Source organism: Narcine bancroftii, chromosome 8 (genome assembly GCF_036971445.1).
Source record: "Narcine bancroftii isolate sNarBan1 chromosome 8, sNarBan1.hap1, whole genome shotgun sequence".
Lineage (NCBI taxonomy): Eukaryota > Metazoa > Chordata > Chondrichthyes > Torpediniformes > Narcinidae > Narcine > Narcine bancroftii.
The window spans coordinates 160586310-160611239 of record NC_091476.1 but is presented as its reverse complement, the minus strand read 5'-3'; the positions used below and the strand labels follow the sequence as shown (position 1 = coordinate 160611239).

General features: G+C 42.0%; 1 protein-coding gene across 1 annotated transcript in view; it reads left to right on the top strand.

The window, feature by feature from the left end:
- Window positions 1-24930, top strand: part of LOC138742136 (transcription factor AP-2-beta-like) — a 105287-nt gene that overhangs the window by 53231 nt on the left and 27126 nt on the right. The window contains exons 4-5 of the mRNA XM_069896318.1: window positions 19548-19773; window positions 21575-21693. Of these exons, the coding sequence (XP_069752419.1) occupies window positions 19548-19773; window positions 21575-21693 (345 nt within the window). The remainder of the gene's footprint in view (window positions 1-19547; window positions 19774-21574; window positions 21694-24930) is intronic.

Below are 24930 nucleotides of genomic sequence, written 5' to 3'. Positions count from 1 at the left end.
ATGGAAGTGACGCTATAACATTCCCAACGCGTCTCTCAGCCTGCAGGCTTCATCCCCAAGGTGGAGGGTGTCCAGCACCATCTCAACCCGGGCCCTCAGGACTTGTGGTCAGCTGGCATTATTGGGACAAATGTGAAACCCTGCCTCCTGGCTGCCGCTACATCACATTTCATTATTTTTTGTGTTTTCTTGCAGCAAACAGGAAGACCATTGGGAGCATCGAGTGATTATGGGATCTCAACGCAATCCCATCAATTCCATTCCCCCATTTACCTATTCTGTCTCATATGCCCACCAATTCCACCCCAATTTCCCTATCATGACCTAAAGTTGGAGTAATTTGCTACATACCAAACCTCCCCTCTGTGGGATGTGGGACACAATTAGAGGATGTGGGGGTGAAACTGCCCTGCTCTTATATTCTTCACCTTGGTTAGTAATGGAAAGCACCCTGCATATCAGTTTAACCAGCTGTTCTGTCATCTTTCAGAATCTGTGGACATTCTTTGTTCACAATCACCTTTCAGTATCCCATCAGTTAATGTATTCCCTTGTTTGCTGAATCCTCCCCAAGTGCAATTTCTCTGCACAGCTCAGTTTTTTTCGGCACCTGCAGCTTTTGCTCTTCACGAGTATTAACAGGTTCTGTAGCACTTTAAATAATTTTTTGAATGCCAACTGCACAGTTTGTTTTACATAGCAATAACTTGCCCAGGTTGTTGTCGCTGTCTTACTCTGTTAAAGGCAACTTTACCTAAACTTAGACCATTAGTAGTTGTTTGTGTTTCTTGCTTTCCAGCTGAATTGAACCCAGTCATGTTATGATTGATATGAGATAGACGTTGATCCTCCCTGAGGCTATTAACAAGATCTTTCACATGACTCATTCCTGCATCTAATGTGGACAACTCCCTGGTTGGATCCATCATAGACTGTGAACACAGTCAAGAAATTCATCCACTTTGTGACATGTGCTAGCTTGTGAAAGTTAAAATCCTACATGAAAGATGCACTGTTTTGCTTCACAGAGGGATTCACCTCTTCCAACTCTTTAAAATTGTTCTCACATGGATAATTCCCAGCTTAACCACAGTCATAAAATCCTTTCCTATTCTTTCTTCACGAGAGCTCTTTTCCCTATCTAATTCAGGGTGACATCCATGTGACAGTACATTTTCTTCCTGTCTCAGCATCTCATGAAATGGAACACCTCTTTCCCACACCACTCCATTGGACACATCATCTGTTTGTCTCTGCACTGGATTGTACCAGCCTGGATTTAAGGGTTCTACAGTATCCATATCTCCTCTGAATACAGTGTTTCCTCATTACGGGCACGAGGGAGAATTGACCTGGATTATGGAGCTCCAGCAGTAAAATATATCCAGTAACAGTACAATACTCCCTTATTACTGCATCTGTGAGTCTTGGCCTGCTTTATGGAACTTCATTCCTTAAGTATATACACATTGTGAGAGTACAACACCATGAGCTAAGGAAGGAGGATTTTTTCCCTGCAAATGAACCATGACAGACAAGATCTTCTGAACATCAAGCAAGCTTTTCAGTCCATTTTGTTCATGGCATGTCTTTGCAGATGCATCGTATTATAATTTACCGTGATGTTTCTGATTGCCTGATGGTGATTTGATAATGAGCTTATTGTCATACACATACAGTAAGTAAAATGTACATAGACACTGAAATTCTTACTTGCTGCCACCAAACAGGCACCTTTGTTAAAAAAAACAATTCTAATAGTATGCATTAAATTACCCCAGTTCAGAAAGAGCTCATAAAGATAAATAATAAAGTTAGATAGATATATTCACAGTTACAAAGTTATGCAGCAGTTATATTGGACATTAATGAAATTATATCTGAAGTTCTGAATATAATATTGCTCTCATTCAAAGAAGGGTGATATATTGAAAGAAGTTCAGAGGTTTACACGATTGATACTGGGAATGGGTGTGTTATCTCATGGAGAAATGTTGAACATGATAATCTTGTATCTGTCAAAGTTTAGAAGACTGCAGGGAGATTTAATTGAAGCATATAAGATCCTATCAGGAGAAGATGTTCTATCTTGTGAGAGAATTTAGAATTTGGGCACATGGTTTAAAAATTGGGGTTGGGCAGGGAGGTCAACTATCTAAGACAGAAATTAAGAACATTTTCTTCTCACAAAGGTCCATGAATCTTTGGAACTCTGTTCCTTAAGGGTGGAGCGGAGACTTTGTTAAGACATGGGTAGATAGATTCTTGATGAGCAAGTGGATAAAAGATTACTTGATAGAAGGTGGAAATGTGAAGTTAGTGCTATAATTAGATTAGCCATGATGGAGAAAGCTTAGAAGATTGAAATGACTCTGATTTGTATGCAAATACAAGCTGTTTTGTGTAACAATCCAGTCCTTATATCAGAGGCCCTGCGTATTTTAACTCCTTGCTCTTGGAACTCTTCAATCAGAACAAATTGCTTCCTTATTCCTCTAAAATATAGCTCGTTGGAAGGAATTACCTCTGTAGTACGGGTTCAAGCCAGTTGGAGATGACTTTCCCTGGGTACCATATAGGCAACATTTTATGTAGGACCCTAAACTCTACCCATCAACCTAATTTTGACCAAACTCTGAAACAAACAGTTCCAATACTTCCACACGATGTTCCCTTTAAGCTGTGTGCGTGTGCACATGCACACACGTTTTCACATTTTGCAACCAGTGCACAAAGGAAATTAATGTACACACAAAAGGTTAGTTATCTAAGATGATGTATTGTAGTAATATATAATTACTAATCTTTACTAAAAATGTTACTTTGTAGAATGCAATCATACTTGTATTGTATTAAAACTTGCCAATACGGTTTTATTAGGCATGAGAAATAGGCTGTGCCAAAATTATCTTGAAACAATTTCAAATTTACATTTGCATAAGCATTCAGTGCATATTTAGCAGCCCGCTACCTGGCAAGCGAACTGGCACTCAAAACAGCAGACTAATGCAGTGAGCGCGAAAAGCCCGCACACACTAATGGCCTTCACTGGCCAGAAGACTGCACGGCAGGAACCACAGCCAATCAAAGGCCAGCTTGCTGGTGACATCACATCCACCTGCAACGGCAGGAATACCGGGCCCAGTGGCAGGAAGCTAGGTCTATAAAAGCTGGGCTGGGGAGATAAATAAATCAGCTTTGCATTTACTTACACCTATGTATGTGTCGTTCTTCTCATGCTCTGCAGTAGTCCCATGCTACATATACATATTTTTGCACAACATAAGATTTTTGCACACACTGAATACTAAAAATTAGAGAGAACATTGTTTCCACACCTGTAATTGGGATGGGTTGTGGCTATCATGTGACAGCATTGGCCCCTACCTAATCGGAGGACACACCAGCTGCCCATCAAGATTTGGTTCTGCCCCACCTATTAGTGCACACCTTGCTGTTGCATCCATGTAAATTACCTGGACTGGACTCTCCAGGCTGCCTGTGCTTGGTCTCGGGCATTTGGGTGTTATAATTGGATTAAACTTCCTGGCACCAATCCATTTGTTCCTGCTAATGATCTGGGCTGGACCCTCCGGCACTATAAAGGTGCCATGCGTTCTTTGTTCTCTCTCTTTGCCAGCTTGGGACCATCCTGCTTCACGCCAGGCCTAGGAATGTGGAAGAATGCTGTAGAAACTGTTGGTAAGATGTGTCCCTTGTAGCATGGAACCATGCTTGCACTGAATCGAGGGGTGGGGGTGGGGCATCATAGTGAATTTTCCTTGGTCATTTTATGTACCAGTTCATTGTATGTGTATTTTGTTCCAATGGTATTTCTTTCCCACAGCTGCTGTAAACTGTGTGTGTGTGTGTGTGTGTGTGTGTGTGTGTGCTGCATCAGTTACCATCTTCCCACACTTGCCTTCTGTAAATAAAATCCTTCCCTACCAAAACGGTGTTTAGAGTCTTTGCCTTTGAGACCTACCAAACCTGTTTACTCACTCACAACAATACTTCATATGTATCAGGATGTCTCCAAAATGGAATCCCATCTCAGAGAGAGAGAGCCAAAGAAATTGACAGTAGGAAATTTGTAGCCACAATCATTTACTTGATACAGGATTGTTGATTAGAAATTCTCACATACAGTTGTCCAGACTTACACCCACTCTACATTATCATGGTTTATAATACTTAAATTGATACACTGTGATTTTATTTTATATTGTAGATGCTGGAACACCTGACAAAAATTTAAATACATATGACTTCAAACTTTCAGGGAATTTAAAGTATTGGAAAGAAAACACAATATCTCCTTCTCGACCTTCATTGAATTCTGAATTTTGATTGTCTGTATTTGTAATAATGGAGACCACAACACCCATGTGCTAATAAATTATTTCAATGATTTTATCGTCAGATCAGCAATAATTATTTATTAAATGACATCATGTTGAAGCCAATATTTTGAATGTGGTGGAACCACTGTTTAGCTGTTAGCACTGTCTGTATGAATGTATTGTATGGGCTGGCCCATCCCTGTACCGTGACTCCTCCCCTCAGAATCCCCATAAAGGTTATTACACCCAAACCCCTCCCTCAGTACCTGCACTGGATTTGGGCCAGAAACGTGAAATGTGCTAATAATTTATGGAGATTAAAGCCTATTAATTAATCACTACTTTCAGTCTAATGTGGTTAATTAATAGTGCATCAATTTAATCATCATAATTTCGTGCTATGGAGAAGGCAATATGGATGGATTAATTGGACACCAACCCTAAAGTTCTCCATCAAATTCGATCAATGTCTGCACTGCCTCAATGCATTGATGAGTGAGGAAGATAAATGAGACCTGCTCTTCTCACAGGTTGGTCACCGCGTTTTTCAAATGATCAGAGACTGCAATATTTACTCAGCTGCTAAGGAGCTCCTGCAGAGACAGTGTCAGACCCCGACAAATGTTATCTATGCCAGGTACCTTCTGGGTAATCGTAGACCTGATGAGTCGGTTGATGAATACACGTGGGTCTTGTGGCAGCTGGGGTGAGCCTACAGCTGCAGAGATGTCTCTGCTGCCGTCCACTTAGAAGAACTGATACAAAACGTGTGTATAGCTAGACTCGAGTCTGATCACATCTGATAGACTCCTGGAAAAGGGAGATTGAAGCCTGCAGGAAGTCACAGACCTGGCCAAATTGCTCAAGACAGTGCAGCTAAATGCAGAGGCCTTCACTTCTGGAAACATGACCACCACATGGGGAGCATGGGCATTGCCTTCTTGGGATGTGGGGTCCCAAGTCACTGCCACAGCCTTCGAGCACCCAAAGTGCAACTTCTGCAGCTACACTAAACATCTTTGTATGAACTGCCTGGCTCAAAAGGCAACATGTTCCACCTGAGGGAAGAATGGACACCTCAGGAAGCTATGTAGGTCCCGACCTTCCTCCAGCTGCACTGCATGTGGCTGGCTGCCACTGTCATCTTTGACCATGTCACTTCCAGCGCCACTTCCAGTCATGGGAAATGGTTCAGTGGGAGCATAGGGACAACAAACTGGGACAGCACCATTTCCGGTGGCGAGGAGCAGCACTCTGCATGGCATGGGGGTAGCCATCTTGGGGGACACTTCCAAACCAGTACTTCAGCAGTGAATCAGACAGTGACCAGACATTGGCCTTGATCACCCTAGACCAGATCAGCCTACATCAGCTAGCCAGGGCCATGATGGATATTGAGGTAAATGGTCATGTCAGAAATTGTCTACTTGATACTGGGAGCACAGGGAACTTCATACACCTGGGCACAGTACAGCGCTACTCCCTTGTGGTGACTCCGGCTAAGTGCAAGGTCACTCTGGCCTCCAAACCCACTCAGAAGAGGTTCACAGCAGCTGGACCATGACATTGACTGTGCATGGCACTAAGTACAAGAACTTTAAACTCCTTATTATGTCACAGCTCTATGCACCAGTCATACTGGGACTGGACTTTCAATGCCAACTCAAGAGCGTCCAAATGGAATATGATAGCCCCACCCCCCACTCAACTATCAATTTTTAAACCACCCGCCCTCCCCTTAGAACACAACTGTGGCCTGTCCATCCTCTGGATCCCACTCCCGCCTCTGTTCGAGAACCTCACCCCCGACTGTCACCACCAAGAGCAGGCGATGCAGCCCATGGATAGACCCTTCATTAAAGCAGAAGTTAAACAACTTCATAGAACCCAGCACCAGCCCCTGGAGGGTGCAGGTGGTGGTGGTAAAGAGCGGAGAGAAACACGCATGGTCATAGACTACAGTCAGACCATAAACCGATTTACATAATTGGATGCCTATCCCCTCCCTACATCGTTGACCTGGTGAACAAGATCGCCCAGTATTGGGTCTTCTCAACCATCGATCTTAAGTTGGCATACAACCAACACCTGGTATGCCCGGAGGACTGCCAATACACTGTGTTTGAGGCAGACGGCTGTCTCTACCACTTCCTCCGGGTCCCCTTCAGGGTCACCAATGGGGTCTCCAGAGGGAGATGGACCAGATAGTGGACAACTATGGGCTAAGGGCCACATTTCCCTCTCTGGACAACATGACCATCTGCGGCCTTGACCAGCAGGACCATGACACTTACCTACAAAAATTTCTCCAGATGGCCAAAAGTATCAGCCTCACATTTAACCAGAGAAATGCATGTGCAGCACTTCACATCTGGCTATCCTTGGATGAGTGGTAGGGAATGGTGTCATTGGGCCTGACCCTGACTTTATGTGCTCCTTGCTGGAACTCCTACTGCCCCACAGCCTCGAGGTAGGAAGGGAGAATGCCCTCGTTTGAAAGGCAATCCTCCTAGCCCTCAGATTGAAAGGCCTGCCCATTTCCCAGTGGCAAGAGATCCTCCCCGAGGTCCTTCCTGCTACCAGATCCCTCCTCTGTACCGCTACAAATGCTATCCTACCTGAAAGGCTGTTTTTCTTTCCCAGGAAGTTGGCGTCGGGAACCACACTATTGCCCTGGCTGATGATCTCTGGGCCCATTCTGCTCTGGAGGCATACCAAGAACCATAAGACTTATCCCCTGGTCTGCCTCCTACATGCAAACCCCCACTAAGCTTACTTAGAAAACATAGAAAACATAGAAGATGGAAATGTGGTTAGTGCTATAGTTAGTTAGATTAGCCTTTCGAGCCTGCTCCGCCATTCAACGAGATCATGGCTGATCTTAAAGTTCAGTACCCCATCCCCGCCTTCTCTCCATAACCTTTAATACCCTTATACTGAAGAAATATATCCAATTCCCTCTTAAATATATTTAATGAACCTGCCTCTACTGCCCTCTGTGGCAATGAATTCCTCAGATTCACCACCCTCTGGGTAAAGAAATTCCTCCTCATCTCGGTCCTAAATGGTTTGCCTATTATCCTCAAACCATGGCCCCGGGTTCTGGATTTTCCCATCATTGGAAACATCCCATCTGCATCCATTCTGTCCAGTCCTGCCAGAATTTTATATGTCTCTATGAGATCCCCTCTCAATCTTCTAAACTCCAGCGAGTACAATCCCAATTTGCGCAATCTTTCCTCATAAGTCATTCCTGCCATTCCAGGTATCAACCTGGTGAATCGCCTCTGCACTCCATCCATTGCAAGAACATCCTTCCTTAGATAAGGTGACCAAAACTGCACACAATACTCCAGGTGGGGTCTCACCAAGGCCCTGTACAGCTGCAGTAAGGTATCCTTATTCCTATACTCAAACCCTCTTGATATGAAGGCCAACATACTATTTGTCTTTTTAACCGCCTGCTGTACCTGCATGCTCGCCTTCAGAGACTGGTGTACAAGAACCCCTAGGTCTCTCTGCACTTCCCCATCTCTTAATCTATTGCCATTCAAATAGTAATCTGCCCTCCGGTTTGTATTACCAAAGTGGATAACCTCACATTTATCCACATTGTAGTGCATTTGCCATGTATCTGCCCAGTCCCTCAATTTATCCAAATCACACTGGAGCTTCCTGATCCCCTCTTCCGTGCACACAACCCCTCTTAGCTTATTGTCATCTGCAAATTTGGAGATATTACATCCAATCCCCTCATCCAGATCATTAATGTAAATTGTGAACAGCTGGGGTCCCAGTACAGATCCCTGTGGCACCCCACTGGTCACCGCCTGCCACTCAGAAAACGAGCCATTTATCCCAACTCTCTGTCTTCTACCTGCCAGCCAGTTCTCAATCTACATCAATACTTTGCCCCCAATCGCATGAGCCTTGATTTTGGAAGCCAGTCGTTTATGCGGGACCTTACTGGGCAGCAAGACACTGATTCCGTCCAGGACCTGGAGCATGCAGGGGACCCCTTAATTAACCAATCAGTATCCCCGTAGGACCACTGGTGATGTAACCGGGCACCTGGCCCCCACCCAGTGTCCTGCCCCAACCACAGACCAAACAACCCCATGGTCCTATTAACCTCTCTTAGCCACTGGAGATCTGGCCTATCGCACAAAACTTCAGGACTGACACTGTGACGGTCACAACAACAGACGAGACCACCAGACAGGCTGAACCTATAATAGACATTGATCCACTTCACTCAATTATCTCACCATCAAACTTAGGCACTCATCTATTCACTTCATCCACATTATAGAAGCTACAGAAGAAGGTTGAGTGTTGAATGATGAGGTGGAAATGCACAATTGTCTTATAAAAGGCCTCCTACAATGTCAATGTAACCATTTACAGAGCAGAAACAGGCCATGTCGGCCTTTCGAGTCCGCACCGATTCACCAGAACGACTCCAGTAGCTCAAACCTCCTGCCCATCGCCAATAACCCTCCAACCCCCCTCACCTCCATGTACACATCCAACCTTCTCTTAAGTGACAGAAGGGACCCTAACGCAATTCTCTCATTCGGAAGTTCATTCCATTCTGCCACCACTCGCTGAGTGAAAAAGATACCTCTAATATTTCTCCTAAAGTGTTGCTCCCTTACCCTTAACTCATGGCATCTTGTTCCAACCTCTCCTGCCCTCAGGGGAAAGAGTCTGTTTATGTCTATCTATTCCTTTCATCATTTTAAATACCTCTATTAAGTCCCCTCTCAGTCATCTACATTCCAATGAATAAAGTCCCAGTCTCCTTAATCTCTCCCTGTAATCCAGATGCTGTAAGCCAGGCAACATCCTTGTAAACCTTCTCTGCACCCTCTCCACCTTATCTATATCCTTTCTATAATTTGGAGACCAGAACTGAGCACAGTACTCCAAACCTGGCCTCACCAATGCCTTAAAACAGCTCCCAGCTCCTATACTCTATACTATGATTTATGAAGGCCAGCATACCATATGCCTTCTTAATCACCCTGTCTACATGGGAATCCACCTTCAGTGAACTCTGTACCATAACCCCCAGGTCCCTTTGCTCCTCTGCGTGCCTCAATGCCCTCCCCTTAACTGTATATGTCCTATTCTGGTTATTTTTACCGAAATGCAACACCTTACATTGAATTCCATCTGCCATCTGCCATCTGCCCACTCTTCCAAACAAACCAAATTCTTCTGTAATCCAAGAAAATCTACCTCACTATCAACCACTCCCCCTATTTTCGTATCATCTGCATATTTGCTTACCCAGTTAACCATACCCTCCTCTAAATCATTAATATAAATGATAAACAACAAGGGACACAGCACCGATCCCTGAGGCACCCCGCTTGTCACAGGCTTCCAACCTGACATACAATTGTCCACCATGACTCTCTGCTGTCTATCTCCCAGCCACCTCTGAACCCATGTCACAATCTCTCTACTAATTCCTAGTGACTGAACCTTCCTTATTAACCTTTCATGCAGAACCTTATCAAAAGCCTTACTAAAATCCAAATAGATCACATCCACCGTTCTACCTTCATCCACCTTTTTTGTCACTTCCTCAAAAAACTGAACAAGGTATATCAAACATGACTTTCCTTTTACAAACCCATGCTGGGTGCCCCTAATCAATCCCTGGCTATATGCATATATACTATCTTGAAGAATACCCTCCATAACCATCCCCACCACTGAAGTCAAACTTACTGGCCGATAATTACTTGGCCAACACCTACTGCCTGTTTTGAACAATGGAACAACATTTCCAACCCTCCAATCCTGTGGTACCACTCCCTTCTCCAGTGATCTTTGAAAAATCTCTGTCAGTGCCCCCGCTATTTGTTCCCTGACCTCCCTTAAAGTCCTGGGAAAATTCCCATCAGGACCAGGAGACTTATCCACCTTAATTGACCCTAGAAGCTCCAAAACTATCGCTTTACTAATTCCTATCCTTTCCATAACTAAGCCCTTTGCCTCTCTTATCTTATATAGCCCAATGTCCCTTTCCCTCGTGAATACAGACGAGAAAAAAATTGTTCAATATTTCTCCCATCTCATATGGTTCCTGACATAGTTCACCGGTCCCATCATCCAGTGGACCTATTCTATCCTTAACCCTCCTTTTACTGTTCACATATCTGTAAAAACCCTTAGGATTCACCTTCGCCTTACTATCTATGGACTCCTCATACCTTCTTTTTGCCTTTCTAATTTCCCTCTTAAGGTTCTTCCTGCAATCTAAGTAATGACTATACATCTCAATCCCTTGTTTTTTATATTTGGTATAGGCCTCCCTGTTGTCCCGAACCAACTTCTTAATTTCACCAGAAAACCAAGGCTCCCTCGAACCTTTAGTCTTCCCCTTCGGCCTGACTGGAATATAAACATCCTGTACTCTCAAAATCTCACCCCTAAATGCCCCCCAAATTTCCTCTACATCCTTTCTGGCAAAAAGATCAGCCCACACAACTGTCTGCAAATCCTTTCTCATTTCTCCAAATCTGGCCTTCCCCCACTCAAAGACCTTCAACCTCAGACCCGACCTATCCCTTTCCATCATTAAGCTAAAGCTAATGGACCCATGATCACTGGACCTGAAGTTCTCTCCAACACTTACCTCCGTCACCTGCCCCATTGCATTCCCAAACAACAGATCTAACACTGCTCCCCTTCTAGTTGGCATCTCAACATATTACTGCAAAAAGCAATCCTGACCACAATGCATAAATACTAAACCATCCTGCCCTTTTACTGACTGTCGAGAAATATAGGCATAATCTGATTGCAACTTGGCACAGGACTTTCCCTGTGGTCTTGAGCTCATCTTTCTAACTCAGTTGGCATAGCAGTTAGCACAACACAGTTACAGCACCAGTGACCGGGGTTTGAATCTGGCGCTCCCTGTAAGGAGTTTGTACATTCTCCCTGTGTTTGTGTGGGTTTCTTCTGGGTGATCCAGTTTCCTTCCACCCCTCAAAATGTACCATGGATGTAGGTCAATTGGGTGTAATTGGGCGGCACCGGCTCATGGTCCAAAAGGGCCTGTTACCGTGCTATATGACTATATATCCATATAACCCCATTGATACACATAATGCACCATCCAAGGCAATGGTTGTAGCTTCTATTGTAGCCAAGTAGCAGCTGTGGAATATTTGTGCTGTAGTGCCAACTTGATTTCGCATTATGGAAGGCCAGCTTGCCACCACCTAAGCTCAGTCTGCACCCATCAAGGCTATGGATCAAAGTGGCCTGCAGCATTTTACAAGAGTCCAGTAATTTGTAGTCAAGCAGAGTAGCTGAGGTCTGAAATAGAGGTCGAGCAGTGGATCCACAGATCCTTGAACTTGCTGCTGTCTCTTGGAGAAGTAACATTCCTCTTCCCACCACTGCTACTCAATAGGTGGCCTTGCTTTTTCCCCCCAAAAAATGCAATTTAAATCTATCTCATGTAGGCTGGAATTACACAAGGTCATTCTCACAAACCATTTGCAGTATCTTCCATCAAAAGCCAGTAGACTCCTACTGGCTTTGCTGCAGCCAAAGTGACAAGCAAAGGTCTTGGAAGCCATTTTTATGGTGCCATTTACCTTTGCGTTTGACCAAGTGTCCATTCTGATAGTGTGTTGTGGAGGCAAGGGAATGAGTAAATATGAAATTACGTATCACGCTTAGATCACCGATGGCCTGGGCAGAAGGGGGTTGTATAGTTTACTTCCTATGCCATTCTTTCTTCTTTTCCTCCAGCTCTTAAACTGCTTGGTAGATAGCTGGTGGTGAGGTTTCTCACCTATTGAAGGTATGGTGCAGCATGCTGCAAAATTCTATGAATCTTAAACCACTTCAGTGACTACTGCAGAACTCCTCTTGACTGGTCCAGCCAGTGAAAGCAATAGGCCCTTTCAAACTGCTGTGTAAAATGGGGTTAACCAGGCAATTTGTCCGGTTAGTGCCCCGGTTACATGCTAGTTAGAAAGGGTCTGACCTAGTCAATTCTGTCGGAACCCAACTGGGTCCCTGACCTACATCAGAGGTAGTCAGGGAACCCAGTTAAATTTACTTACGTCACGTCCACAGGCGATTTTAAAACTAAAATGGCCGACCCACTTATTCTGGTGACTTCAGCGCTTGCATGCATGTGTCATCAGGCAGACAGCATCCGAACATCCAGCGGTACATCCGGTGAGTACATGACGTGTCATTGTGGGGGGCGGAATACCCCTGCAATTTTAAAGGTGCTTCCAGCATCTTTTCCCCAGTAATCACACCTGGGTCCCAGGAGGACTACCCTGGTGCTGCAGTTTAAAAGAGGCAACTGGCAATTGCGTGCTCTATCCAACTTCCTGTGGCTGCATGGCTTTCACAGTAGGGATTATGCATATGACTGGTGAGACTGAGTATATAGATATGCTTTTGGGAGATAAATTGGGAAAGGTTTGTTAGAGTAGGTCATTTACAAACACTTTAAAACAGATCTTTTTTAAAATACTGGAGCTTTTCCCCATGCTAGACATGTCGGGGCCAACAGTCTTTGCATGAGCTTTGGAGAGTGCTCAAGAGACTTCACTAATGGATTGTTGTTTACAAAAAGCAACCGATGAAAGAGCTTGTCGGAGCTGCTTCTGTCTGGAAGAGAACTTGCTGTTCTAAGAGGGTCATGTGGTTTTGCAAGCAGAGAGAGTCAAAGAGGCTTTCTGAGAGAGAAAGACACAGAGATCATTTCTACATTGTTACAGCCAGCAACAGCAGCTGGGACTGGAACAGGACAAGCTGCCAAGCTTGTGGAAAGCCCCATTTGGAAGACGGGTTTGTAAGGGCTTTGTTCAGCCTGGTCAAAACCCTAGTGGTTCATGCAAGAGGAGACGACTGGCTGTCTAATGTTTCACTTGGAATAAGGGAAACAAAAAGGCACTCTGTGGTGACCTGAAAGAAAGAGGTTACCATCTGGAGAACCATGATGGAGCAAGTTTCGTCAGCAAGACACTGGAGTGGCTGATTAAAAAGGAATCAGTTGTGGATGTCCTGGAACAACAAATCTCTCTGAAAACTGACAAGAACCTTCCTGAGCAGTAACCATTTATCTTTCAAGCACCAAAACCTGGTGAACTTTATAAATGTTAAATTCTGTGCACAATATAAGAATTGTTTGCAGCCAGTGAACTTGGAGGAATGAGAAGTGAGATTGGATGGTGAACCAAAGAACTTTTCTGAACTTACACACACACACATTACATACATGTGCGCTTAGAATTAGAAGGGGGTTAAGTTGGGTTAAGTAAGTCAATAGTGATAAGTTAGAGTTTGATTCTATTTTCATGTTTAAAGATAATTAAAAGCAACTGTCTTGGTGAATATCTATTGGTACTGCATTTTGGGGTCCTCTGGGCTCGTAACATGGGAGGTAGTTTGGTAGGTGGTCAGGGTAGTAGACTACTGCAAAATGAATGAACTAATGAGGAGATGATTGTCAGATTCATGAATGCAAAGTAAAAATGCAAGAAAGTCTTACAGCAACCTTTCAGGGTCATAAAACACACTATCAAGAATTTAAATTTAATCAGTATATGAAATTCCAAGAAGAGTTAACAAAAAACTAAATATAAAAGGAAGAGAAAAAGTAAATAAATATTTACAGCTGCAAAACGTTAACAGTGTCAGTAGTTGCAGACAGATCTTTGGTCCTGGAGTAGGATTATGATAAATGTATCTTAGATTTTGTACTTTAAATGGATGGCGGGGGAGGTAGGGAGGGTGGCATGGGAGGAGGGAGGGGGGGGGGGAGAAAATGGCACTGTATATATTTGAAAAGGAAAATGTATGTATCATGGTCAATGTGGTTTATGGTGTGAAAAATAAAAAATTTAAAAAAAGAGTAGGATTATGATTAGGGTAGCATGGGAATGTCCTGGAATTTTATAGCTGTCAGAAAAAAACTGTTCTTAAATCTACAATTGCCAGACTTCAGGAATCTATATCTTCTGTTTGAAGATAGAAACGAGAATGAAACCTGGCCAGGGTAATGGGTCCTTTATGATGTGTGCAGTGCCTCATCCAGATATCTTCAATTTGCATATGAGGCACATATTGCAAAACAATGAGTATTATATGAAAAGGAGATACCAATCATTCAACATACAGAACAAAAAGGCAGATTATCTAACCATTATCAAGTGGCCAAGGCACTTGGAGATCATTACTTCATGAAAGATGGAGAACCTTGCAATGCTCTGAAGTTGTGGAATGTATTTTCCAACAAATCATGGGAATTTAGCAGAAGCTTCTGTGTAGTTTGAATGTTTAACTTAATGTGGCAGGGATTCATTGAAATAAAATTAATTGAAATTCATTAAAGAGGAAACAGGATTTGATTATGAGTGAACCATACATAGAAGGACATGTTTAGGTGCGAGATATCCAACTTGGAGCAAACACTAGCATTGATCTATTGAGATGAATGGCTTGTTTCTCTGATCTTAAATTCAATCTAATTCTGTGTGATATATGCGAGTAGCATTTTTTTTGTGGATAGTTGAAATGATTGAACCAAAAATGGAGATCATACCTAATCAACATGTATTCTGTATATTCCTTAGTTTCGTACCTATTCAAATATTCCATTTCAGATTTTAACTGTATAATCATTTAAAGCACAGAAACAGGCCAGTTTGGCCCTACTAGTTCGTGCCAAACATCTTCTCCCACTAGTCCCACTGACCCACATTTGGCCCATAACCCTCCACACATCTCTCATTCATATATCTATCCAACAGAATCCTGGAATATTTAACTGCCAAACATGCCCTTCCTGCAACTGAGTTTCACTGATGGCCACAATATCGTATTTCCACGTGGCCACCCATGCCTTAAGCTCATCCTCCTTTTTTACAATGCTTCTTGTATTAAAATATATGCACTTGAGAGACCGTCCTCCACATATACTCCTTTTGTAATTAACTACCTTTACCTTCTTTTTATTTATTTTTATGTTCTGTTCCCTCCATTCCTTCCAGTCCAAGTGTCATTCCTCCCTACTCGCTGTACCCTCATTCTGATTCCCATCCCCCCCGCCAAACTATTTTTAAACCCTCCCCGACAGCTCCAGCAAACCTGCTCAGCAGGATATTGGTTCCCCTCTAGTTCAAGAAGTGAAGCCCATTCCTTTTGTACAGGTCAGACTTGCCCCAGAAGAGATACCAATGATATTGTTTGGATATTTTAGATTTTGATATCATGTATCTTATTTCAACATTTCTTTTGCCAAGGCATGTCATACAATTTAATTTTAACTTCTATTCCTCCTCCTACTTTGACTTTTGTGAGTTATTGGCCACATAATATGAATACAAGGCATCTACACCAATGGTATTCTTCTATCAGTCATCATGAGTTATTTGAGAGAGACTGCTAAGGAACACCAGTTAAATTCTCAGTTTATTTGCTTGTCTCAGTAATATTTTGGCAATACACTGAGATAACACAAGGAATTAGAATGGATATCTCATCACACTCTCATAGGGCACATCTTTATTGCCAACACAGTCATTTTCAAATCTACCTGACATATCTGTGAGATAATTCCTCTGTTTCTTGGATAGTTAGATGTACAGTAAAATCTTGTTAATGAATCAGTACCAGTGGTGGATTAACCATTAGGCTGAAGCCTAGGGGCCTGGAAGATAAGTGGGCCCAACACATTATGGACTGATTAAACTGACTTTACAAAAACAGTGAGGTTCATTATTCTTCTTCATCCTTTGTGTTTGTTTGATTTCATTAAAAATTATAGGTAGCCTCCCAGCAGATGAAAAGTTCTGTGTGAGTGTTGAAACTATTTATAAAGTAGCAGAAATGAATCACATTGTTGCAGGTTGGAGAAGAGTGTGCAGGAGCTCTGGAGGAAGGGTGCGCCGTAGCCACAGTGCTGTAGGAACCCAGTGGGAGAACTGTCCCTTCCTCCCCGCATCTGCACCCAGGGCCATGGTAGCCCACTTGGTCTGAGCGGCACGGTGACCTCTCCCTGCCCAGGGGGATGGGGGCCAGCAGACGGCAACCTCTCCCTGCCCAGTGGGAGGCTGGATGGACCCACCGCTTTAACATTTTTTTTGAAATTGACATGGTCACCAAAAAAAGGTTGCACATTAAATTAATTATTGGATTTATTTAACATTATTTTTTTTCAACTAATACAACCAAATGTAATAGTCAATGTTTGAACTTTAATATGTCTACATTTTTAATCATCGTTGTACTGTGATTTTGCATAATCAAGTTTTATTAGTAAATGAAAGCTTAATTCATTCCTTAGCTGCAGGGATATTTGGTCTATTATTATTCGTGTGACAGTTGTAGAAAACGTGTAATGTGTAATGTATAAATTGTTTTGAATGAAATCTCAGCAAAATGAAAGGAACTCAGCAGGTTTCACAGTGTCTGTGTATTACCGATGTTTTGGGCCTGAGCCCTTCTTCAAGGTATCTTTACCTCCTGTGGATGCTACGTGACCGGCTGAGTTCCTCCAGCATTTCTGTGTTTTACCACAGTCACTTCGTCGGACGAACCATGGAGCGGGGGGGGGGGGGGCCAAACAAGGTCAAGAGGGCCTTACTAAAGGTCAGCTTAGGGCCGGGGTGGTACTGACCCGCCACTGATTCAGTACATGAAAAATAATTATTTAAAATCCTGTTGTGTGCAGTTACAAGTGATCAATATTATCTAGCATGCTCAGTAGGTGGTAGATATTTTGCTTGATACATGAACAGAATGTTCATTTTACAACTTACAATTGCAATTTGTTTCCATACAACATTAATTTTTCATGTACCAGTGCAGAAATAAAATGGTTTCTGTTCCGTGAGTGAGCTGAAGAAATCAAAGAAGTAAATTATATTAATCTTGAACAATTTAATCGAAGCGCAAATAATTTTATGTAAATAATAAATAGGATTGTGATTTAAAAGTAATTCTTTGTTAATAGACCTTGATATGCACAACCTACTCAATAACACAATGGTATATCAGTTGGTACATTGACTATAGCAGTTTGGTTTAGTGCTTGAATTTTGTAATGTTCAGTGGCTAAAGTATTTGACTGAAAATCATCCGTTACAATATTACAATGGAAAAGGCCACCATGTCTACATCCGTAATTAATTAAAAAGCTTCAACTTAAAGGAACCACACTATGGTTCAATGAGTATTCCAGTAAATAGAACAGAATCAGAATTTATTGTCATGAACATAATCCAAAATTTGTTGTTTTGTGGCACCTTTACAGGGGAAATATTCATTTTAGGTGCAAATATTAAAGCTTTAAATTACATTTAAAAATAAACATATTAATGCAAAAAGAAGAGAAAGTGAGGTAGTATCTATGGGTCATTGTCCATTCAGAAATCTGATGGCATAGGTAAAGAAGCTGTTTTTGAGCTGCTGGGTGTTCATCTTTAGGCTCCTGTACCTCCTTCCCTGTGGTTGCAGTGTGAAGAAGGCATGGCCTGGGTGGTAAGGGTCCTTGAGTATAGAGGCTGCTTTCTTAAAATACTACCTCTTGTAGATGTCTTTTATGGGGTGAAGACTAATGCCCATGATGGGGCTGGCCGAGTTCACAAGTCTCTGTATTCTTTTACTGTCCTGTGTATTGGCACCTCCACACCAAACTGTGATGCAACTAGTCAGAATGCTCTCTACGATACACCTGTAGAAATTTGCAAGAGTCTTTGGTGACAGACCAAATCTCAAGTATTGCTGCTGACGAGCCTTCTTCGTGATTGCATTGAACTGACCAGGAAATACTAGGTCCAATCTCCAGTAGTTCTGAGTTCATGGACTAGTCATGAAACACTGTGTTGTTCTCATTTGTCACTGGATTGCACAGAGAAAGTTAACTATAACTTCCTCAATAGCTCAAATTTTAACTTAGAAAATCACCAGTTTTAAAACACTTGAAGCCCCACGATGATTGTGAATAAAACACCCAAACATTGGAAAGGCAAATGCAATGCACACAGAAGGTGCACTGGAATTCTAATTTCAAATTCTCTTAGGAGTTAGTTTCTCTCCACTGGTGCTCTTATTTAATACTGTAAGTGAAAATGTTTGATCAAATAGAATTCTGATTCATAGACTAACCATCACATGTGCAAGTGTGTGTGGGGGTTTGCGCACGTGCAGGACAGGTGTTGAAGTGGGTGGAGGATGATGTGGGTTTAGTATTGGTCAGAAAGTTATCAGGAAATATAGTTAAAACAAATTCTTAAGCAATTGATTCTGTATGAATAGGATTTAGATTACAAGCAATGACACGATAAAGAATCTACCAAATTGGACTGGCCTTTCACATTTTCAGCAGGAATCAGGCCAACCAGCCCGTCAGAGCCTTAGTCAGAGCTATTACTCAGTGGTTTTTCACTGAATTAAATATTTATGATTTTTTTGTTCACTCTCTGGAGGTTTTAGGCATGCTTCTTTTAGGACTTAAGGTCTTCAGGTAATAGGTCTTCAGGTCTTAAGGACTTAAGGTAATCAATACACTGGTTACACCTTAAATCAAAAAAAATTGGTTGATGTTTTCAGGAAAGGCTGATGCCATTCTCTGCTGGATTTTGGAAATCAACATCTGTTTCTGGGAAAGTTTCAATTTTTTGAAAGATCATTATATTTTGTATCACGAAACTTTGTTTCGGAATGGAGCAAATTGGCATCATTACATTTATGTACTTTCCTGGAGAGTTCACCGGAATATAAATCCTGGTGTCCTCTGTTCTGACTCTCCCAGAAATACTGAGAGCATGATTAAAATGCCCTGTCTGCTTCAAAACATTTATTCAATGACCTTTGAGCCATATCCTGGTTGATATACAAAATGATGGGTGGCCAGTGACCAATTATTGAGGAATTTGGGGATATGATGACATTTTAGGACTTGATACGAGCTTGTGATTTACCAAAGAAGCAGAAATCTGGACTCAATGTTGATATTCAGTGAGATCCTTGTAGGACCATTGCCCTGCAAATGTAGTCAGTATCTGATCAAAATCTACATACTGATTGATTTTTAACTAACATTTTTCATATTGCTTCATCCATTAAATGTTAACTATTTTTTCTGTGAGGGTGCTTTCAAAGTTGTATGTACTACATTCTATAGTGACATTTTTTGCTTTGTTGCAGTTCCAATGCCGATTAAAGCCAATGGCAGTTCACTTTCTTTGAACTTTCAAAAGGATGGCTCTGTTGGAGGAGTTACAAACCCCAGTGAAGTGTTCTGCTCAGTACCAGGCCGGCTGTCGCTGCTCAGCTCCACTTCCAAGTACAAAGTGACTGTGGGAGAAGTTCAGAGGCGTCTATCACCCCCGGAGTGTCTGAATGCTTCACTGCTTGGAGGAGTGCTGAGGAGGTGAGCGAAGGAGGGTGTTAGTTAGGAAGTTAAAAGCTAAGATTAAATGAAGTCAAAGAAAAGGGTTGAGAATTATGCACTACATCAGAATGATAAATATAACCCGAGAGAGAGAGAGAGAGAGAGAGAGAGAGAGAGAGAGAGAGATTGAGCTTAAAAGTTGAAAGAGAAATAGGGAAGTAATTCAGGAGAGAACATTAAAAGAAAAGAAATAGAAAAAGTAACCAGATATGGAGCTTGAAAAGAAGATGCTCTACTTCCTCAGGAGCTTGTGGATGTTTGGTGTGTGACAGAATATTTAGAGGTCGTTTGGGAAGAATTGTTAGAGCAGGTTGCTCACACACATTTTAAAACACAGAATTTTTGCAGGACATTTGCAAAGTGCTATTTTGCAGAAAGCAACAAAGTAGCAACATATGGCAACAGCGGGCCTGGGAGAGCATGTGATCTTTGCAGGCAGAGGTGGAGAACAGCTTTGCTCTCAGAGAGGGAGGGAGCTGAGAAAGGAGAAACAGAGAAATCGGTTCCAGAGGGACAAGCTGGAAAACTTTGGAAAACTGCCTGGTCAAAGGAGAAGACCAGGTGTCTGAAAGGGTGACCTGAAAGAAAGAGGATCATCTGGAGAACCCTGAAGGGGGCAAGTTTTGTCAACAAGACTGATTGGAAAGGAATCAGGTGCGGATGTCCTGGAACAAAAGGAATCTCTGAAAACCAACAAGAAACCTCTTGAGTGGTAACCATTTGCCTGTTAAGCACCAAAGCCTGGTGAACTTTATTAATGCTAACTTTTGTGCACAGTACAGGAATTGCCTGCAACCAGTGAGATTGGACTGTGATCCAAATAACTTTTCTAAGCCTATATACACATTACACAGACCTGCGCTTAGTATTAGAGGGGGAATTAAGTAGGTTAAGTAAGTTGATAGTGATAATTTAAAGTTTAATTCTGTTTTCTTGTACAAATATAATTAAAAACTACTTTTGTTTAAGTAACCCTGTGTTGTGGTGCATATCTATTACTGCTGTTTTTTGGGGTCCTCTGGACTCCATAACATTGGTATGACATTGGAAACCCTGGCACATTTCTACAGATATGTGGTGGAAAGTGTACTGACTGGCTGAATCATGTTCTGGTATGGGGACACCAATACCCCCGAGGATAAAGCCTTGCAAAAGGTAATGGAAACAGCCCAGGACATCACAGGCAAAACCTTCCCCACCATCAAGAACATCTATGGGGAATGCTGCTGTCGGAGAGCAGCAGCAATCATCAAGGATCCACATAAACCAGAATACGCTCTGTTCTCGCTGCTACCATCAGGAAAGAGGTATAGGTACTAGAAGACCCATACCATCAGGTTCAGGAACAGCTGCTCCCCCTCTGCCTTCAGACTCCTAAACAACAAACTCCGTCAGGGACTCATTTAAGGACCCTTACTTGCGCAATTTATTGATTTTCTTTTTCTCTGTATTGCACAATAAGTTTGTTTACATTTCTTTATTTGTTTATATGTGTACATTGAGTACAGTTTTTTAGCACTACCAATCAGTAGTAATTCTGCCTTGCCTGCACGTAAAAGAATCTCAGGATTATATGTGATGTCATATATGTACTCGGTCAATAAATCTGAAATCTGCAACACTGACACTGGGATTTTTCTTAAGAACAATGAGCTTACTGACCATTTTACCTTCAATAAGATATAATGAACTCACAGAGATATCGAACTAAAAGATAAAAAGTTCATAAAATTGTTACTTTTCCATCTGCACACTGGACTTAAACACATGTCTTTCTTAGGGCAAAGTCAAAAAATGGTGGGAGATCCTTGAGAGAAAAGTTGGAAAAGATTGGACTGAATTTGCCTGCAGGAAGACGCAAAGCAGCCAATGTGACCTTACTCACTTCACTTGTCGAAGGTAGGAGATATTTCCATTGACCCTTGGAGGCAACACTATTCAAAAAGCATGCTTGTATATTTTAGATCAGTGTAGAATTAGAGAATTTTGGACTCCAGGATAGGCCTTTTGGCCCATCATGTGTATGTTAGTGGAAAATGAGCAACCCTGACAAAAAAATGAAAATTCTCAAGCTAAAAATTCCCGTTGGTGGTCTGGGAGGAGCTTGAGCTGCTCTAAATTAACTGGTGGCCCATGTGTTTGTTGTAGATGGTCTATGATAATCAAGGGAATACCAACATTAGTCTTTTGGAATATATACTTAGCTGGAGATTGAACAAGGGCACAAATATATTTAATATTACACTATTTGCAATTAAATAGCTTACAATCATTTAATGTTTAGACTTGTACGCAAACCATAGGCTCTAAATGAATTAGTGCCTCATGTGTTGAAATGCCCATTATTCTGTAGGATATTTGGGAGTATGACATGCAAATAAATGATCATATGAACCAGGAGCACGAGAAAGCCCATCAAACCTGCTCTGCCATTCGACAAGACCATGAGTAATGTGCACTTCCATTTATCTAAATGTGGAAAAGCAATATATAAAGTAGCTTATATATTGCCCTTGGAGGGCATATTAAAGAGTACAGTGATTATCTGATTGTCAACATGTGCTGTGTGCTACTTTGGTAAATTATCTTGTGACAGAGTATTTAGAGGTGGTTTGGGAGAAATTGTTAGAACAGCTTGCAGACACACATTTTAAAACACAGAATATTTGCAGGACTTTTGCAGAATGCTTTTTTGCAGGAGGCAACAAAGTATGGACAGCAGCTTGCCTGGGAGAACATGTGATCTTTGCAGGCAGAGGAGAACAGTTTTGTTCTCAGAGAGGGAGGGTGTGAAACAGAGAGAGGAGTCACAGAAATGATTTACAGAAGGACAAAGTTGGCAAACTTTGGAAGGCTGTCTGGTCAAAGGAGAAGACTGGCGATCTGAAAGGTGACCTGAAAGAAAGAAGATCATCTGGAGAACCCTGAAGGGGGCAAGTTTCGTCAGCAAGACTGATTGAGAAAGAATCAGTTGCGGATGTCCTGGAAAAGGAATCACTCTCTGAAAACCTCCTGAGTGGTAACCATTTGCCTGTTAAGCACCAAAGACTGGTGAACTTTGTTAATGCTAACTTCTGTGCACAGTACAAGAATTGCCTGCAACCAGTGAGATTGGACTGTGATCCAAATAATCTTAAATATACATTTCTAATCTTAAATATACATTACACACACCTGCGCTTAGTATTAGAGGGGGGGGATTAAGTAGTTAGGTAGGTTAAATGAGTAGGTTAAGTAATAAGTTAAAGTTTAATTCTGTTTTCTTGTTCAATTATAATTAAAAACTACTTTTGTTTAAGTAACCCTGTGTTGTGGTGCATATCTATTACTGCTAGTTTTTGATGTCCTCTGGACTCTGTAACAATCTTAAAACAGATTCCTGTTTTCGTGCTTAAATCCAGAATAGATAATGGATTAAATCAACCTATCCATTTGTAGGTTAATTCATTTAATTCAATAAATATATAAATTAAAGCTAAGATAGACTCAAATGGAGAGGTTCTTCAGTAATTGGATTTAATTATCGTAGTTTTTTACATGAGTTTGGTATCTTGGTGTCAACCATCTTTCCCAGTTGCACATAGTGAGATTTTAAAGTGTAGTAAACTAGGGGGTCCGGACCAAGTGATTAAAAGGGCCAGTGGTAGGGTGTGCCCTAAAGGGTGGGTACAATCTTGAGTGACAAGTGATGCAACTTCTGACTTGGTTCAAGATGGAGAGGTCATGTGACCCTCCACAATCCACATGGTTTCAGATTACTTCAAAATGGAAATTTCAAAAGCTGACAATGGCTCCTTATATTGCTGTAACTACAACAGTTTAACTACAGAGAAACACAAAAGCTGCAAATGCTGGTATCTTGTGCAAACCGAGAATTGTTGGAGGAACTCAGCAGTTCAGACAGCACCCATGAGTCGAAATAGTCAGTAAAAACACAATGCTTGAGAAACTCAACAGGTCAAACAATGTACTTTATAAATTAAAGATAAAGATACATAACCAATGTTTTGGGCTTAAGCCCTTCATCAAGGTCTAAGCAAAATGTAGGCAGGTGCCCAAAAAAATTGGTGGGGGGGGGGGGGAAGCACAGTCCCACAGGTAGAAGATAATAAGTGGTGGATAAGGGAGGGACACACCAGCAAACAGTGGGGGGGGGGGGGGGGAAGGTTCTGTGAATGGAGAGGGAAGGGGGAGGAGAACTGGATGAAAGAAGACAGAGGGATAGGGAAGGGATGGAGAATGGGGAGTAGGCCAGCAGAAATGGGAAATAGAAAGAGAAACAGTAGAAAATTGCTGTGAATGTTTGTGGCCTGATGCAAATGATTTCATGGTTAATGGTGAGTACCAGGATGATGGGAGAAATGGTAAGACTTTCTTTGGTTGGAGATGGTATTTCCTGGGACTTTAGTGGTGTGGTGATGCAGTGCATTGATTGAATCTGCACACAGTAATTTTAATGTTACATTACTTAGCAGACCCTGATAGCATGTTGTCTCTGTCAGTGGTTTTCATCCAATTTTTTCCCCTCTCCCATACCACATTAAGTAATCCCTATACTTTGCTGCCTCTAGGAATGGTCTGCTTAATTTTCTAAGGAGCTGTAAATAGATTTGAACATGGTGCAAGTATTGGCTCTTTGCCTTGATGTCCCCTCTGGAATTCAGCTCTTTTGTCCATATTTGCACCAATGCTATGATGAAATTTGGAGCCAAATGGTTCTGCTGAGATTAAGTTTTTGCTTTCGTGAGCAGGTTATTGGCAAGTAAGTGCCACTTGATGGGACTTGTTAGAAAACCCTCACAATTCAGAGTATACCGAATGGGCAGTAATTAGCTGGATTGCGTTTGACTGGATTTTTGTAGAAAGGACAAAGGGCAACTCCCACAGTTTTGTCGTCATGCTGGGGCAGTCTGGCCAAAGGTGTAGCTGGCTCTGAATGCAAGCCTTTGGCACAACTGTTGAGATGTTATCTGGCTCTGCTGCTTTTGCTGCTTCCAAGGTTCTCAGCGGTACCATGGTTTCATATAAAATGAATTGTGTGATGACAGGCTTTTCTAATGGTGGGGATCTCAGGAGGAAACTGAAGTGAATCATTCACTTGGCATTTCTACTTCAATATGATTGTAAAACATTTCA